This window comes from Tetrao urogallus (genome assembly GCF_951394365.1).
Source record: "Tetrao urogallus genome assembly, chromosome: 2".
Taxonomy (NCBI): Eukaryota; Metazoa; Chordata; class Aves; order Galliformes; family Phasianidae; genus Tetrao; species Tetrao urogallus.
In genome coordinates this window covers 3,715,973-3,732,641 of record NC_136814.1, presented here as the reverse complement: position 1 = coordinate 3,732,641, position 16,669 = coordinate 3,715,973, and the positions used below count along the sequence as shown (strand labels likewise).

The 16,669-nt window shown below is 39.6% G+C and overlaps 1 protein-coding gene across 2 annotated transcripts in view; it reads left to right on the top strand.

The window, feature by feature from the left end:
* The window catches only part of XRN2 (5'-3' exoribonuclease 2), a gene marked incomplete at its 5' end in the record, with an annotated part of 44,416 nt that overhangs the window by 1,430 nt on the left and 26,317 nt on the right, over positions 1-16,669 (top strand). For both annotated transcript variants that reach the window (XM_079550798.1, XM_079550797.1), the window contains 16 exons: positions 2,705-2,832; positions 2,913-3,024; positions 4,162-4,273; positions 5,317-5,375; positions 5,454-5,543; positions 6,345-6,417; positions 6,506-6,556; positions 6,838-6,995; positions 7,398-7,472; positions 7,559-7,692; positions 7,777-7,834; positions 7,942-8,049; positions 9,060-9,104; positions 9,848-9,979; positions 11,443-11,558; positions 13,780-13,915. In XM_079550798.1, coding sequence (XP_079406924.1) covers positions 2,705-2,832; positions 2,913-3,024; positions 4,162-4,273; positions 5,317-5,375; positions 5,454-5,543; positions 6,345-6,417; positions 6,506-6,556; positions 6,838-6,995; positions 7,398-7,472; positions 7,559-7,692; positions 7,777-7,834; positions 7,942-8,049; positions 9,060-9,104; positions 9,848-9,979; positions 11,443-11,558; positions 13,780-13,915 — 1,587 coding nt within the window. The remainder of the gene's footprint in view (positions 1-2,704; positions 2,833-2,912; positions 3,025-4,161; positions 4,274-5,316; positions 5,376-5,453; positions 5,544-6,344; positions 6,418-6,505; positions 6,557-6,837; positions 6,996-7,397; positions 7,473-7,558; positions 7,693-7,776; positions 7,835-7,941; positions 8,050-9,059; positions 9,105-9,847; positions 9,980-11,442; positions 11,559-13,779; positions 13,916-16,669) is intronic.

Genomic DNA, 16,669 nt, shown 5'->3' with positions numbered 1-16,669 from the left:
ATGCTCATTGGTTTGTTCTGACTTAGGAGTGCAGTGTGTGTACAGAGAGGAATAAATCAGGAATAAACCTGAATAAATCCCGTTTAACTACAGTTTTTGATATTCGTACCTGGTTACAGATTTGAGAGCTGCCTAGGACAGTGGTGAGAAGCTGTGTCTTACTGTGGAGGAATTTAAATTTCTCTCACAATGTAATCAGTTCTGTGTGTATCTTAGGGTTGCTTATAAATCTTTCTAATCAGAAGTTTTGTATCTGTGGGTAGCTTGTCTCTTTGAGATATGACAGAGCTGATCCTTGTTCTCTTACCTTGCTAGGTTATTTCTTTTTCTTAAATCTGATTAATCTTTTTCTTAAGCTGAGCGGGAAGAATAAGAGGAAGATCTCCAAGATAATATAAAATCCAGGGGAGAAGGTTCTTAATCAGATTCATACAAATTAATAAAGCTGCTACTGAAGTATCATATTTGAAGATCTGTTTTCAATGGTTTCAAAAGCAGCTGTAGATTAGAAATGAACAGTTTAGTTCTATCACAAGAGATATCACTCCCAGATACTTAAACCTTTTACAAGACGTTTGCATTAAAAAGCTGATGGGTTTGTGAGTGGGTAATGGCAAAGCTGCTGACTTAGCAGTATGCAGATGACAACTAAATGGCTTTCATAGCCATCTAAGGGAGATGGTGCTTATTTTGCTTTACCTTCAAGACGGGAAATAAGATCTGTGGAGAGGGCAGTTTTATTTTCCGTATCACACAGTTGTAAGCCTTTGATGTCACAGTTAGCTTTGGCAAGAGGTTTGATGGGAGATCAAGTAGGACACGAGACAAGCTGCTTGTCCCCTTATCTGATGTAAACCAGAATGGGTGCTCTTCTTTTAAAATCAGGGCTTTCGCTGCCCAGAGGAACTTGATAAAAATCTTAAGCTGCAGAACAGTGTTTGCACCTGGCAATTAGTTCCTGCTAAAACCAAAGGATTGTTCTTGTTCTAGAAAGTGCAGCAACATGCTCTTTTTTTTTTTTTTGGTGAGTTCTGAAGGAACTGAGATGGTCCTGATCCCACCTGTCAAAATTTGGCTTGTTGGCGTAGCTAAGAGGAGAAAGATGCAAGTTGGCAGAATTTCAGCTTTTTAAAGAAATAGAGGAGATTAGCCTACAGCATTTAAAAATGCATTTGCAGGAATGTAGTGCAGACATTGCTCCTATTGCAGACTGTGCTCCTGCAGCTGCAGGGGCTGTGTGAGCTCAGAGGAGGTGCCGGGTGCATGTTGGTCAGCTTCTGACAAGTTTCACTGGGGTGGGGGGAGCAGTAGGGGAACACTTTTCCTGCTGCCTCCCTGAATCTTGTGAGCACAGCCTGGATGGAATAGCATCGCATTGCTTGCCAAGCTGTACTCCTCATTGCAACTCTGTGATACGTTATAACTCCTTGCAGTCATCAAGTCTTTAAAATGAATTTGATGTCCTCTTGGACAAAGGGTGTCTTCTGGCATGGATGTTACCGGTGTTTAATTTGCTTCCTGGTTGTTCGCTGACATTTGTTTTCTCCGTGCATCTGGGTTTACCATGTGTGAGTGTTCAATCATGCTGAAGAGCTCTGAGAACATCGGTGATCAGAAGTGTTTAGAGCAATTATAATTCAGCATTGAGTTGACCATGCACAGTGTGACCTGAGCTTCTTTCTGGTTAGGTACTGGCCTAAAGGGAGGCAGTCATAGTTAAAAGTCTGCTTATTTCACAGGTGCAAAGTAGGGGCTGGGAGTTATTTAGCATGCTGACTGCATCCGCAATCAAACTCAGAGTCAGAAGCCGAAGGGTTCAGGGGTGTGTGAGCGCCTTGGTGCATTTGGTAGTAACCAAGAAAAGTAATAAAGATATGCTCCAAATGGCAGTTTTTGTCTGGTGGGATCTGAAAGGATCTCTTTCCTTTGTAGAGTGGAATCTGGTAAGAGGAAGTGTTCTAGCTCAATCTTGTACTTTGCTTCTTTCCGACGTACCTACTTGTACTGTTGGGGAGCTTGTCATGTCACCTGCTGTTCTCCAGTGTGATCAGCCATAGGAGAATGGCTTCTGCTGCTTCCTTCTTCCTGTGGGTTAGGGAAGTGATACGAGTTTGTTTAGATGTCCCAATCTTGAAAGTTGTTTTAAAACAACGAGCTTTTAAAGTGAAAAGATTTTTGACATTTCTTGTCGTGTCCCAATCATCACGTCATATTATGTGCTTTGAATCTCCTTCCCTGCGTTTTGAGGGAGCCTGTATGGGGCTGGCAGTAAGAAGGGTAGTTTATCTGGAAAATACACAGTGTGGAAGTTCCTTGGAACAAAATGTATATTACATACTGATCAGCAGGAGTGAACTGGCTCAACTTTAAGTCATAGTTATCCCTTCAGGTAATGTTAATTTTATAAAGGCCTTAGAAACAAAGCTGAGTAAGCAGTGTAAGCATGAAATTCCAGGTAATTCTGTTTAGGGGAATTTGTTGCTGTCTTTTTCTACTGCCTTTGAAGTGATTACCTTGCACTGAGGGACGTGGCTTAGCAGGCATGGTGGTGTTGGGTTGATGCTTGGACTGGGTGGTCTCAGTGATCTTTTCCAACCAACCTTAATGATTCTGTGATCTCCTGTGAGTCTGTATGTTAATACTCTGTAGATTAGTCGTTCTGCTTGTATGATTGAATACTTAATTGTTCCAACTGCTTTTGCAGGCCAAAGAATGCAATGGCGTCAAGGCTTCGATTGACACAAGCAAACCAAACCCTAATGAGGTGGAGTTTGATAATCTGTACTTGGATATGAATGGTATCATTCACCCTTGTACACATCCAGAAGACAAGTAAGGCAATTTCCTTTGTCTCTATAAGTAGGACTCATTTGTAGCATTTCACATGTTAAATGTAATGTTCTACGTTGTAGGCCAGCACCTAAAAATGAAGATGAAATGATGGTTGCAATCTTTGAGTATATTGACAGGATCTTCAACATTGTAAGACCAAGGCGACTTCTCTACATGGCTATAGATGGAGTGGTAAGTATTGACTGAATTTAATTCCTACTAACGACTATTTCTGAAATGAGGCTTGCTGCCCTCCACTCTCTTAAGATCCACTGGACAATAGTTTTCCAAAATAAAAAACTTAGAGGTTAAATATGCAGTTAATTAAATTCTGTGTATTCAAAACTGTTAAAGAATTTAGCCCACAGGGTCTCATCAGCTGGCTGATGTAGTCTACTGCAATCTCAACTTTGCTTTGGCAAAGCAAGAAACTTCCATAAGACAGTAAAGTTCTGAAGTTATTTCACGTGTTCTTCTATTCTGTGACTTCAGTAATGATTTGTGCAGCAGACTGGGAAAGACCAGAAAGCCATTTAAGCAGGTGCACTTAAAGTGAGCTGTGACTTGATGATGCCATGAAATGTTTCACAGTCTAGCTTTAACTAGTCACTGGAGCCTGTCTTCCTCTGTTCCTTATCCCCATCCTGCTGGTGCATTAGTTAGTCTAATGGAAGATACCACACTTCATTAAAACCTTCACTGAATATATTTGTATCCACACTGTGTGCTGAGGCACACTGAAATAGCCTACCAGGCTTCTGGTAGGACTGCTAAGCTTTTTCTAGGCTTTTCAGCTTCTCCAAGGTAAGATGAATTCAAGTAAAAACTTTCCTACTTAAGGATGCACAAGTGCAAAAATTCCTAATGTGCTTGTGTATGTGAAAGTAATCCAACAAGTAAATGTTGATGTATCCTTTTAAAAATCCCAAATAGGTGTCCTAACTAATAAGTGAGTACTGTCTGCTCTGGTATTTTGAAAGCACAAAGAGCTATGTATACAATGTTAGGAGCTTCTTTTTGGAGAAAGGGTATGTTACAAATGGTGCATCTTGAGCACTGTGTGTTTCTGAGATGAGGGTACAGTTGCACATGCATGCTTTTGCTGAGAGGCTTAAGAAACCTATTCAGAAATTTGCCCAGCTCTGCTGCCGTGTGACAGGGTGAACAGAATCCCAGGTTTGGTTATGGAGAGACCCTGTGTTAAATGGTTGTATATTCACAAACTGGCCAATTTCAAAAGGGTTGTCCTGAGAACCAGAAACAACCAGCAGATGGAAAATAACTGTGTGGATGTGGTGACTGACCCGTGCATTACGATGCCTGTTTCAGGCTCCACGTGCAAAAATGAATCAGCAGCGGTCAAGAAGATTCAGAGCATCAAAAGAGGGCATGGAAGCTGCTGAAGAGAAGCAAAAAATAAGACAAGAAATTCTGGCCAAAGGTAAAGCTGTGACAATACCTGATGTTGTTTTTCAAGTCAGAGTCACCTTTTTTGTTTCTAGTGTTTCAGTAAGGGTTAGAAGAGGGATGTTGTGCTCTCAAAATATCTCTGTGCATTACAGAGTAGGAGGGTGTAGTGGATCTTTGTTTTTTTTCTCCCCAAAGTCAAGATCCAAGGTAAAATGTCACTTTTGTTTTCTGTCTTCCTGCCTGAAATGGATTTGTGTTCTCTTAATTCCTTCAGGAAGAAAGTGAACAGAAAAACAGGGATAAACAGTTTTGCTTAGCCTCCCACTATCCTTACAGAAAGGAATGAATGTTTCTGGGTGCTAACAAAAAATTAGTTGAGGCTTAGCAGTAGAGGTCATGTGAAGTTGTTGCTGCACAGGAATAAGGAATGTACTGCAAGCAAAGGTAGGTTCTTTGATTGGAAACTTTAAACTCAGGAACAGAGCAACATCAATGCAGTTTGCGAGTGACAGTAATTTGACTCGAGTGAATGCAGTGTTTGTAGCTGGAGGGTGCTGAGTGTGCTGGAGGAATTAATTCAGGTGACTGTAGGCAGAAGTAATGTGGCCTTCCAAGTGAAAGCACAGCCTCCTTAGAGGTTAAAAAGACAGGGCACGCTTTTTTTTTTTCCTGTTGCATTTGTAAACTCTTAGGAAGTTCAGAGATAAGAAGTTAGTGTAACCTTGTTTGGGAGCTCAAGTGAGTAAGAAGTAAAAACGTAGGGTAGAATATACAAGGAAATTATTTCCTCATGTTTTATCTCACTTTAGCAAGCTTGGTTTCCTTGAGACTTCTAGTTTTTGGCAAAGCGGGTAAGGAAATCACTGCTCTGAAGCAACAAAGGTTTTGTAAGAGTACCAGTACCTAATTTTAAGCTGAAAGTAATGTGATGGTAAGACCTGTTTTGTTTCTGAAACAAAGTAATCTTTTACAAAGCGTTAATTACTATCAGGGTAGCCATCAGGCTGTTTGTCATGCAAAAATGTTCGATGTTCCATATTGATTTACTTCTGTTAAATGTCTTTATTGCTCTAGGTGGCATTCTTCCTCCAGAAGAAGTGAAGGAAAGATTTGACAGCAACTGTATTACCCCAGTAAGTGATCTTGCACTTAAGCAGCAATTGTCAGTATCTGGATGATGGCTTAATTTATTTTCTTCTGTCCCTTTTTAGGGAACTGAGTTTATGGACAATCTTGCCAAATGTCTCCGCTATTACATCGCTGACCGTTTGAACACTGACCCAGGGTGGAAAAATCTGACAGTAAGTTTTCACAGTTTGATACTTCAGGAAAATTAAGGTGATCTATTAGGTTAGGCCAGGATATGACTGAAGAGTCTGAATTCAACAGATTTGTCTCATCTTCTTGCACAGTTATTAATCATGGACCAGCCTGCACCTTCCTCTGGACTTCAGAGCTGTATTTCATCCTAATAACTCAATCTAAAAGCACCATTTGTTTGGATGTCATTTAAAAGCAGTGAAAAGATCTGATATGGCAAGCTACAATTTGATGTAATAGGAGGCAGGGTTTTAGGAACACTTTATTATCTTAGGGAAAAATGTCCCGGTCCGTTGTGCGTGTATTCTTTTCACTCTTTATTTTTAACTTGTTTATTGTCTCAGACTGCATTTTTTCTATTATTTGAATGATGCACAGTAGATGTCAGTCAATAAAAATTATTCATAGCAGGTTTCGTGCCTTTCTTGACTTTGAGATTCTCTTATACTGTTACTCAACCACTCCACCCCCATCAAGTTTCTGACAGCCCTGTTTCATCACTTGTCCACATAATTTATCAGGAAGCTAATGGTATGATAATTTCAGTGGTGTTTGAATCAATATGTCAGCTTCATCCTGAAATTAGAGAAAAATTAAGGTCTGCTCAGAGGACCCAAACTCTTAAATAATTGATTTGTGAGTCATAATATGATAGTTGACACTACAAATTAGGATTTCATATACTGAATCTGACTTAAGAATACTTGAACTACCTACTGTTGGTGGATTTTTTTTTAAGGGTGGCAGCATAAATTGATTACCTGATCTGTAAATCTTCACAGGTAATCCTGTCTGATGCTAGTGCTCCTGGTGAAGGTGAACATAAAATCATGGATTACATTAGAAGACAAAGAGGTATACTTGTAATAAACTGCAGTATGGCACTTATTTCTAACCTGTTGTACGTTATTGAACCAAAGCTGTGTAATTCTCTTTCATGTAGCTCAACCAAACCATGACCCGAACACTCACCACTGTCTGTGCGGGGCTGATGGTGAGTTCTTTGCTGACAGTGTATCTCCTGTTAAGCTTTCTTGTGCTGTTTTTTGATTGTGTTGAGCTGTAGTGTTTAGAATTTGGTTTGCATTTGTATAAATAATCCAATGTATCTGTTAGTTTTTGACAGCCTCTGTCTGTGGCCAAAGGGCTGACTTTCACTTAGTTGTACTATCTGGGTAGTTCGTGGGTAATGCTTGCTTGAAACAGAATGTGGTTTTAAGAAAATGCTGTATGTTTGTCTTTCATTATATTTTACTCTTCTCTTTTGACTGGTAGCTGATCTAATAATGCTTGGATTAGCCACACACGAACCAAATTTCACCATAATTAGGGAAGAGTTTAAACCAAATAAACCCAAGCCGTGTGCTCTTTGTAACCAGATGGGTCACGAGGTTAAAGATTGTCAAGGTTTGCCCAGAGAAAAACAAGGCAAGGTAAGAATTCTGATATTTCTACAAATTCTTCTTGGTGTGAACTAATTTGTGTCTTAATGACATCCTCACATTATTCTTGCTGTCAGTTTTGTCTGAAGCGTAATACAAATTATGCTAGTGGAATTGCCTGGCTTTCCTTTCATGTTAATGATACTTCTGTAGCATATAAATACTATGCAGAATCTAGCTTTCTCACTTATTAGTTTTCTTTCTGTTTCCCACTGGCAAGGAGGATAATCAGTAACTTAAGACACACAAAGTAGTAAGATGCATGCTTGGCATAAGAACTTGAGAACCAGTGCTTATGCATCTCTTTGCTCTTTTCCAAGTGTGCTTTAAAATGGAGCAGGATAAACTCGAAAGCGAGCTTGGATGTAATTCAGTTATTTCCTTTTATTTTAGCATGATCAGTTTGCAGACAGCCTTCCTGCCTCGGAACAAGAGTTTATCTTCATCCGCTTATGTGTTTTGCGAGAGGTACGTGGGAGCAGTTGGTAAATCCCCTGCGTGTGAATAATGTTGTTCAACTTCATTCACTAAGGTGTCTTTTGCCTGTGTTGCAGTATTTAGAAAGAGAACTCACTATGGCCAGTTTACCTTTCACTTTTGATTTTGAAAGAAGCGTTGATGACTGGGTCTTTATGTGCTTCTTTGTTGGAAATGACTTTCTTCCTCATCTGCCATCTCTGGAGATCAGGTACATGAGCACATGCTTTCCTTCAAGTATACCTGCTGCAGTTTTAAATGAAAGGTCTCATGCTTTTGTTTGCTTCCTTTCTAGGGAGGGAGCAATTGATCGCTTGGTTAACATCTATAAAAACGTGGTGCACAAAACTGGGGTAATATTTTCTGTTCTGTTTGTTTGTTTGTTTGTTTGTTTTAAGCGTTCTGTTGTTTGCTACCAAAATAAATTTGCTTTTCAACCACATTATTTTGTATTTTACAGGGCTATCTCACAGAAAGTGGTTTTGTCAACCTGCAGCGAGTCCAGATGATCATGTTGGCTGTCGGGGAAGTTGAAGACAGCATTTTCAAAAAGCGAAAAGACGATGATGTAATTTCCATGCTGTACTCTTGGAGTTTTGCTTTCATCACTTGCGTTACTGTGACGCTCCTTAATAGAATATGAGAAAAAAACCTTGGTATTTTGTTAATGTCTCTAGTGGCTTCCTCCATATTTGAAAATTAGTCAAGTGCTGCCAGTTGATTTGCTTTTCCTGGAGTGCAGGGCGTTTTTTTTCTGGTTGCTATCTCAAGCAGCAACAAAACAAGAACTGTGTGCGAGTTCTGCCACTTTTTGAATAGCTACTATGAAAACTAAACAAGGATTGTTTGTTTTTTTTCTGTACAGGGATGGAATACTAAATATGAGTTCAAAGTGCATTCTTGCCTTTCAGTACCCCCTGCAATTTGAAATTTGTCCAGGAATTGTTGTTCTTTTGGTCTGTCTCTGCAGTCTGTGCAGTTTTTGGCAGACGGACTGCAATTTTTTCAGTTAAGATGAGGGATAAAGCGCTTGTGAATGAAGGAAGAAAACTGTATTTACTGCTTAGTCAAACAGTGCTCTGCCAGTGCTGCCAAAACGTTTGATTTCTAGTTGCTTCAGCTTGTGCTTCTGTTGAAGTAGATGTACTAATTTGGTGATTGAACTCTCAGTATCCTGGGCCCAAGATCTCTCCTCGTGCCTTGTCCTTTTCTAGGATTTTGGCTCTCTTGGCCTTCTGGCAGATGTTCCACACCAGTCAAGGAGCTAAGGCATGTGTTATTACTTAATCCTTTGACACTGATGTCATCTTGAACTGAAACTATTGCTAAGCTTTCTGGGTGATTTAAGTCATAGCCAAAATTAGGGGCCTTTGAATAAGCAGCAACTCTTTTCTACAGGTTTTCAGGGTAAGATAGAAGTTTCTAGACAGCTTGCATTGAATTTACAGATGAAAGAACTGATCTAGGTCTCTTATTCAGAGCATTACTCAAAAACCTTGCAGTCTTTTGGTTGAGGATTATAACAAAATACGTTTCCAAGAAATCTGTGTGATGTTTTCCTCTTTATTCTTTACCTAGGATAACTTTAAAAGACGACAAAAAGAAAAAAAGAAAAGAATGAAGGTAAATTCATTTCTTTCACAATGCAAAAACTAGCAAGAATTAAGATGTGTGCTAAGCATTCAGTGAAAGTGTTAATTGAAGCTGTAATTGTAATTATGGCATTTTCTGGGCTGTGTGTAAACTACTTTAGTTTTTTTTTTCCATGTCTTATAAACTGGGGCTTTGATTGAAGGAATTGCATGTTAAAGACTTCTTAGAAGGAAAAAGCAGAGTTGAATGCTATAGATGATACCTGTATGTTTTGTCCTTCAAATGTGCATATATAATTATGGACTTTGGTTTAGTGATTCTTGATGATCACAGTACAAGAATCACTTTCCTGTGGATTGACACAAGTCTTCTCAGCAATTGTGTTGCTTAGGGAGATGGGCTTTGACTGAAGAGTTTAAGTTTAAATACGTGCACTGATCTGCCTCTATCAAACCAAAAAAGACATACCCCAAACTATGGCTATTACAGAATTGTGTGCAAGCGAGTGCTGTCAGATGTTTCATAAATGTGTTAGAGAAGCACTAACTGTTGTTGGGACGTGTCTGCCCTTTATGTAAGCTGAACTCTTTAAAATCTTGTGTTTAATGAAGATTGTTAAACGTAACTACATTAAGGTGAACTGAGTGGGTAACTGCTTACCTCTGTAACTGTGTGCTATTTAACATGCTGATCTGAACATTGTGAGAGCATCACCACGTCGCTGTGGAGATCACGTTTCTTTTTCAGCACACCTGTCTGTATTTATTTTCTAGAGGGATCATCCTTCTTTTATTCCTGGTGGGCAGTTTTCCCCTCAAGCTCTGGGAAATCGCTCCAGTCCTCAGGCAATCAGTAACCCCAGGCAAGCTGCCTTTGAAATGAGAATGCATGACAGGCAGAACTCCGTAAGTACATGTTTAAAGGTATTTGCAAATAGAGGGGGCAATAATAACAACCAAACAGGTCTACAGGATGTGATTTTTTTTCTGTGGGGACTCTTCGTCTCTCAGCACTGCTGGGAACTGGGAAGATAACCTGGGAGTTGGGGCACAGCTTCATTGTGCTGAAACTGTTCTTCAGCTCCAAATTCCCATGCTTCAGAGAATGTACATGAAATACATACAGCATGTGCATCATTTGTTTCACTGATCAGTGTGTGTGTGTATGTATATATGTGTATAGAAATTGTTCCAAACAGGACATCAGTAGGGCTGTGTGTCTGAAAAATAAGGCAAATTGCCATTAACCAGGCATACACAGTGGCACTGATCCCCACCACTTCTCCCCAAGCTGTATGTGTCTGTTATAGGTCAGTAAGTTCTCAAAAGGATTAGGCAAAATCTGTAGTCTTTAAAAGCGATCTGGACCACAGATCATTGTTAAAGAGCACGTGTGTATTTTTGTTTTGGAAAGTAGTGATTTCTTTTTCTTCAGATCTCTTTTGGGGAACTGCTTTTTAACCTGCTCAAAGCCTCACTCCTCACTGACAAGAGGTGAAACTCGGATCAAATTTTTAAAATGTATTAGAAAGCAGTGAAAACCTGGAAAGAAGTTCAGTGTTCTGTCAGCAGTCTCAATTGTTACTTGAAATATGACAAAATTTCCGTCTGTTCATAAATATTCATTTAAAAAAACAGAATGTATTTTTCAGTAGAGATGCTTTTCATCACAAAGATTGGTCTTCTTTTAAATCTGAATGAATACAATTTGCTTTATTTAAGTGTACTTTCTGCTTGTCTTCCATTTTAATCTTGAAACTTCTGCACGTGGGTTAAACAAATCCGTTATTTTGTGGAGTCTGTACTTGCTGAGGTTTCATTTATAAGGACTATATTTTATTGCAATTATTTGTCTTAGCTTTTTAGAAGTGAAAATGAGAGATTTTTTTAGGCTGTAATATTAAAGTACATGCATTTGAAAGGAATTTAAGGGATCAGCAGTGAGGAAACAGTATCTCTGCTGGTTTGGTATTACAAGCAGCATTTGTGTGGTGCTCTGCATACTCATTTTTCACTGTCAGTATAAAATGAAGTCATAAAATAAGCTGTAGGATTAAAGACAACAGTTGTATTCCAGAGTTGGAATGCATCAAAATGGCATGTCTTATCGTTGTAAACTATCTTGTTCATTGCATCTTTTTCATTCTCAAACGCAGTGAAATTTTTGGCTGCGTGGATCAGCGCCCTTGGAGTTCTTCTTTTCCTCTGCTGCCTGACTTAATAGTTTAAGGACTGCGTAACTTTTGCCTTGTTTTCGGGGATCAGAATGAGTGTGATTTTGCTTTATCACATAACTGCTAGTTTGAACTCGAATTTAAAATGTCTAATAAATCTTCCTCTCTATTCATCTGTAACAATTATGACCCTAGACGATGTCGTCTCCAAATACCAGTCTCAATTCTGATGGCTCCCCATCCCCAGCTCGAGGAATTAAGCGAAAATCTGAAGACAGTGACAGTGAACCTGAGCCAGAGGATAATATCAGGTGAAGCCATTTTATGTAGCACTTTGTTAGCAAATTGCTGAAATAAATGGCATTAATTAGACTGCATCTAGCTTAGCGCAGCAGTGCCTTCAGATGCTTTCCTATGATCTTTTTATCCACCGGTAATTAATGTGGAGGGTGAGAATATTCAGTAAATTCCAGTGAGATGTGTAAGCTATAGCTGTTAAATCTAAGTATCTAGATTAGTATGCGTGCAGGTTTTCATCCTGCAAGCCACTACTCCCTGTGAGACCACGCACTAGATTGGCTACACATCCACTGTTCGGCTTTGATTATGTGAGCTGAATGCCACTGCTCTGCAGTTGAATTTTTGAGCTGTTTAACCCATAGCATTCAGTTACATTGGCATGTGCAGCATTACTTATTTTGGCTGTCATGACGTCTTCCTCCATCTTGGATTGGTAGCAAGCCCGTCTTTGGCCATTTGTGTTGTTCCCCTGATGATTAAAGGGTAGGAATTCGATAAGAATTAAGTGACAGTGAATTACCAGCGAGTTTGAATTTATCAAAGGTTTAAATCAAGCCATTACCCTTTAACTCAAGGGTGAAGACCTTATAATTTTTGTTCAAGTTGCTCTCCTGATCAATGCAGCCAATGAGTTTCTGTTTTCTGCAGTCAGGGGACTTGTGTGAACATGGGAAAGCAAAGAGGATTACTTCACTGTGAAGTATTGATCGTGAGTGTCCAGTAGTGTTGTTATGACGTGTTACATCTTGCCAATTCGATTTGCCAGGAGGGAGCACTTGCTCTCATTTTAACTATTGTGATGCAGATCTGAAGGAGTTTTTTATGTTGTGGTTTTTTTAAATTAATTAAGGAAAACATCAATCTGATGTCAGAGTAAGTGTTATTACTGGTTTGCCTTTGAAGTTCAGCAGAGGTTAGCAGTGGTTTTTGTGCTTTTCCTAAAGCAAGTAGCTTGAGGGAGTCACAGTGGTTTACAAGTAGCAGCAGTTTGGACAAAGGTAGTGCTATCAAGCAAGTGAAAACACTGCATTTGTCTGCAATTATTTAAGCTCTTCCGTAGCTTGGAATACTTATTCAGATCCTTTTTTGAGTGGAAAATGTTTTGATGCTTTTCATTGTGTTAGGAAATGAACAACTTTAGGTTGTTTTTTTTAAAATGTCATTTGTATTAAGTGGTATTTAGGTGGGAGTGGAAATCGATGTAAAACAGAATCATTTCCAGCTTACTAGTAAAAACACATAAATGAACTGGATGCAAAAGTTGTTTACGGAAATACATTCTGTATTTAGAATGACTTCAAAGCTGGATTCAGTAGTTCTAGTCTGCTAGCAAACTTCTTGGTGGTTGCTGCCTTATTGAAAGGGTTCTGAAACTTGCCTAAGTATCCAGCTGGGGGGAACTTCTGGAATCAGCTGCTGAGATTGCAGGTGCTCTTGATTCTGTCCAGGCATCAGTGCAGGTAGCTCTAGGCCTTGCTCACTCAGCTAGCATCCTTACACTCCCAAAAACATCCCTTGTTTTTCCATCTCCTCAGCAGTTTGAATTGTGGTTGAGCTCAATTCAAGTATAAATAATATCCATGTATAAGTCAACTAGTTCAAAGCAAGGTTTTGGGTAATTTTTGTGTTGTATATCAGTTTTAAGCAACCTTTGCTCTATCTTAAAGGCTTCATCTGCTGCAGTGTGAGCTTGAGTTTTGCTGAGTTGACCTCACAGGTTACCTACGTGCTTTAGATTCTGTATGGAATTTAAACAGATTGCAACCTTTATAACAATAATATTGCATTGGAACTGAGGGATTCAGATGCACGTCTGTCAAATGGAGCAGGTGGCTGTTTTCCCTGCCCCATCCCTGGGCAGACATAAGGGGGGGCTACACGAAGTAAGGATAAACAGTATCTGTGGTTGTGTTTTTGACTTGATATCCTGGCCTGGCACAAAAGGTTGGAAATCCCTATATTAAAGGGAGCTCATTTATTGTGAATCAGCAAGTGGTGGCTTCCAGAGCTTCAGATTATTCTGCTGGAAACCACAGCTTGTCTCAACAGCAATAGGAAGCCAATTGATTATTATTAATAAAATAACAGTTGGGTTGTTTTTCAGTAGGAGGGGAACTCCTCCTAATACAGAAAAGTGGGACTGAAGCAGCAAGTTACTTGCTTTGAATTTGAATGCAAAAATGTAAACAGGCATGTAATGTTAACGTGCATTGACATCTGTTTGTTGTGCAGGTTGTGGGAATCTGGTTGGAAGCAACGCTACTATAAAAACAAGTTTGATGTTGATGCATCTGATGAGAAATTCCGTCGTAAAGTTGTACAGTCCTACGTTGAAGGGCTTTGCTGGGTTCTCAGATATTATTATCAGGTATTTATTTTCTTCCCTGAAACTTCAGTTTTCTTTTGTCTGCACCTTGCCTCTTTTCAGGAAATAATAACTTGCATTCCTTATGTTTGAAAAGCATTGCTTTTCTGAAGATGTAAGTAGCCATTCTGTTTGACACTTCAGATTTGAATGAAGTCCATCCCTCACATACAGTGGCAGTGCTTGTTACTTTATTAAGAACCAGTGTGTGTTTCCCCTTTGCAGTAGATAGCATTGCAGTGGCTGGTGAAATGGTAAATGGCAATGAGCAAATAAAGCACAAAGCATGTGAAATGCTAGCAAGGAGCAGAGTTGTTGGTCTGCTCTACAGATTGTAATGATGTTCCATGAAGTGCACTGTGATTGAAGTAATCTGTATCTGATTTAAATCTTTTGATAATTGAGATGTCAGATTGGCCTTTGTTGCACTGCTGGTTAATAACTAGTTTCGTGCTCTGAAGGTAAAGTAAGTTATATTTTGTGCATGAGCTGGGAATAGAATCTGCTTGGGCAAATGAAGTTTATCTGTCTCAGTATGGTTTTGTAGCTCCAAGGTTTTGCCCACGCACTCTTTGTAGGAGGCTCACACCTGTCTGACTTGAAACACCAGCAGGGCAAATACCTTGCATGCTTATTCTAATGTGCTTTTTTTCTTACTCCTTGAGAATGACAAAAATAAAAGCGTCTTCCATTCTATTATATTAACTTATTAGAGTTATGGTGGATGAAGACTTGCAGCTTAAGGCTGGCAAGTCTGTTGCAGCTGATCTGCAGGAGAGTTGAACTTAGCTGTGCATATCCTACCTCCTGCAGAGGAAAAACATCACCTGGAGTTAATGGCCACGCTGGAAATTCCACCTTGGTAATTCCCACAGTCCTGCACACGGTTAAGGTCTGCTGGAAGCTTACTGTGCTCCTATTAATTGTGGCAAGATGTGTTCCTAGAGCTCACTATGTGCCAACGTCTCTCTCAGCTTTGTAAGTAAGTCTTCAGATCAGCTATAGACGTATGCTGGAAAACCTCAGTGCAGCCTTCACTATTGCAGTGGTACAAAACCCCTGCAAAAAGCAGCCTAGCTTACAAAAGAGGCTGAGATTAGATGTTCTTGAGAGAAGACTTGTAAGGGGTCTGAAATATTTGGATTCTTTTGAAGATTGTAGCATTAAGGCTGTTGTATTCAATTGAGTGTGGGATGTACGTTCATTGCTCTTTGGTGAGCGTGCTGCAGCCTTGTGCAAAAGGCATGGGGTTTTGTAACCATTCAAACCTCAGCTGCACTTGCACTGCTGAGATATCCGTGCCTTTAAATTATAGGAACTGACAGACTGATTTATACCCAAACTTAAAGCCATATGGGCAAGTCCTTCTGCAGCGTTGCCTGGTTTAGCATATAAAACCAGCTTAGTTAATGAGATGTGTATATGAGACAGCTCCTTGTCCTCTGGAGTTTGTAGACCGAGGTGACTGGAACGTACAGCAGTAATAGTGATTACAGTTGCAAAGAAAATAAATCGTTGAGGTTGATAACTTGAGGCTTCAGGCAGGACCACGGTGCTCTCAAGAAAATTGAGGAGTGCAAATAAGATCTCTAGGAAAATTACCTGCATAGAAAGTATTTCTGGTTCAGTAAAGTTTCAAAGACAAACTTTGTGAACAAACACAGATGGGTAGGGTTTTCTTTGCTGGTTTGCTTTGTGTCCAGAGAACTCGAAAAGAGGGCAGATTTCTCTCTAGACCTGATCAAAAATGATATTGCAGACTTAAAGTAGTGCAGCAGTGAAATGCTTGCATGTGCTGCTGTCATCTGTACTTGAATAACAGAGCTGTAATTGTGTAGTTAAGATACTGTAAGTTGCTGTATGTGGCGAGTCTGCTGTATCAGCACAGCAGTCAGATAACTTTCTGCCCATACACCTGCCAGATTGCATTAGTTGACTGTTGGTCTGTAAGAATTTCAAGATAAGTTTGCTTTTTTTTTTTTTTTTAACTATTGACCACAATACAAATTCCTTCCAGCAATCAGCCACTGCTCGTTGTCCATAAAACATCAGCAAGACTCCTACGTGCTTTTCTATAAAAAGCTAATGATGGAGAGCATGTTGCACTAATAGGAACATCTGTTTGGGGGGCAAGAAAGAACCCCAGTCCACCTGGATCCTGACATATACTGAAACTGTCTGAAGAATTGCATCCGATAATTAAAGTCTGTGTAGCTTTATACCAAAAATATCACTGGAGAAGCCTCGTTGACATTTACTTATTCAGCATTGGAAGTCAAAACAGTAGGCTTTTGTTTCAAGTGGTACTGCTAAGAAAAATAGCTGAGGAGGTGAAAACTTGACTCAGACCTTCTGGAGACACGTTTCCTTTAAAGCGCATTGTGTACCGATGTTTGAGTTGACTTTCTTTTCTTCTTTTTGAGTGTTGTTTTGCCACTTTCAAGTGAATGCACTTTGTATTTTCTAGTGCTCAAGGTGGGATAGTAAGAAGGAAAAACAAAATGTTACCTGACGTGCTCTTTTACACAGTACAAAAGTAACTAATTAAAGCAATAGCTTTTCAGCCTGCAACAAATACTGTTCAGATACTCACATGATGTGAAGTGCATCACATCAGCATTGCCTGCTCCCTTGTATTCTCAAGCTGACAGTGGGATTTAGCTTGGAAAAACAGAGCTGCAAACTGTATGCTGCCAGAGAAATACTACTGCTACTCCTCTTGAGACCTCTGTCGTGGCTTTGACTTGTGCAGTTATA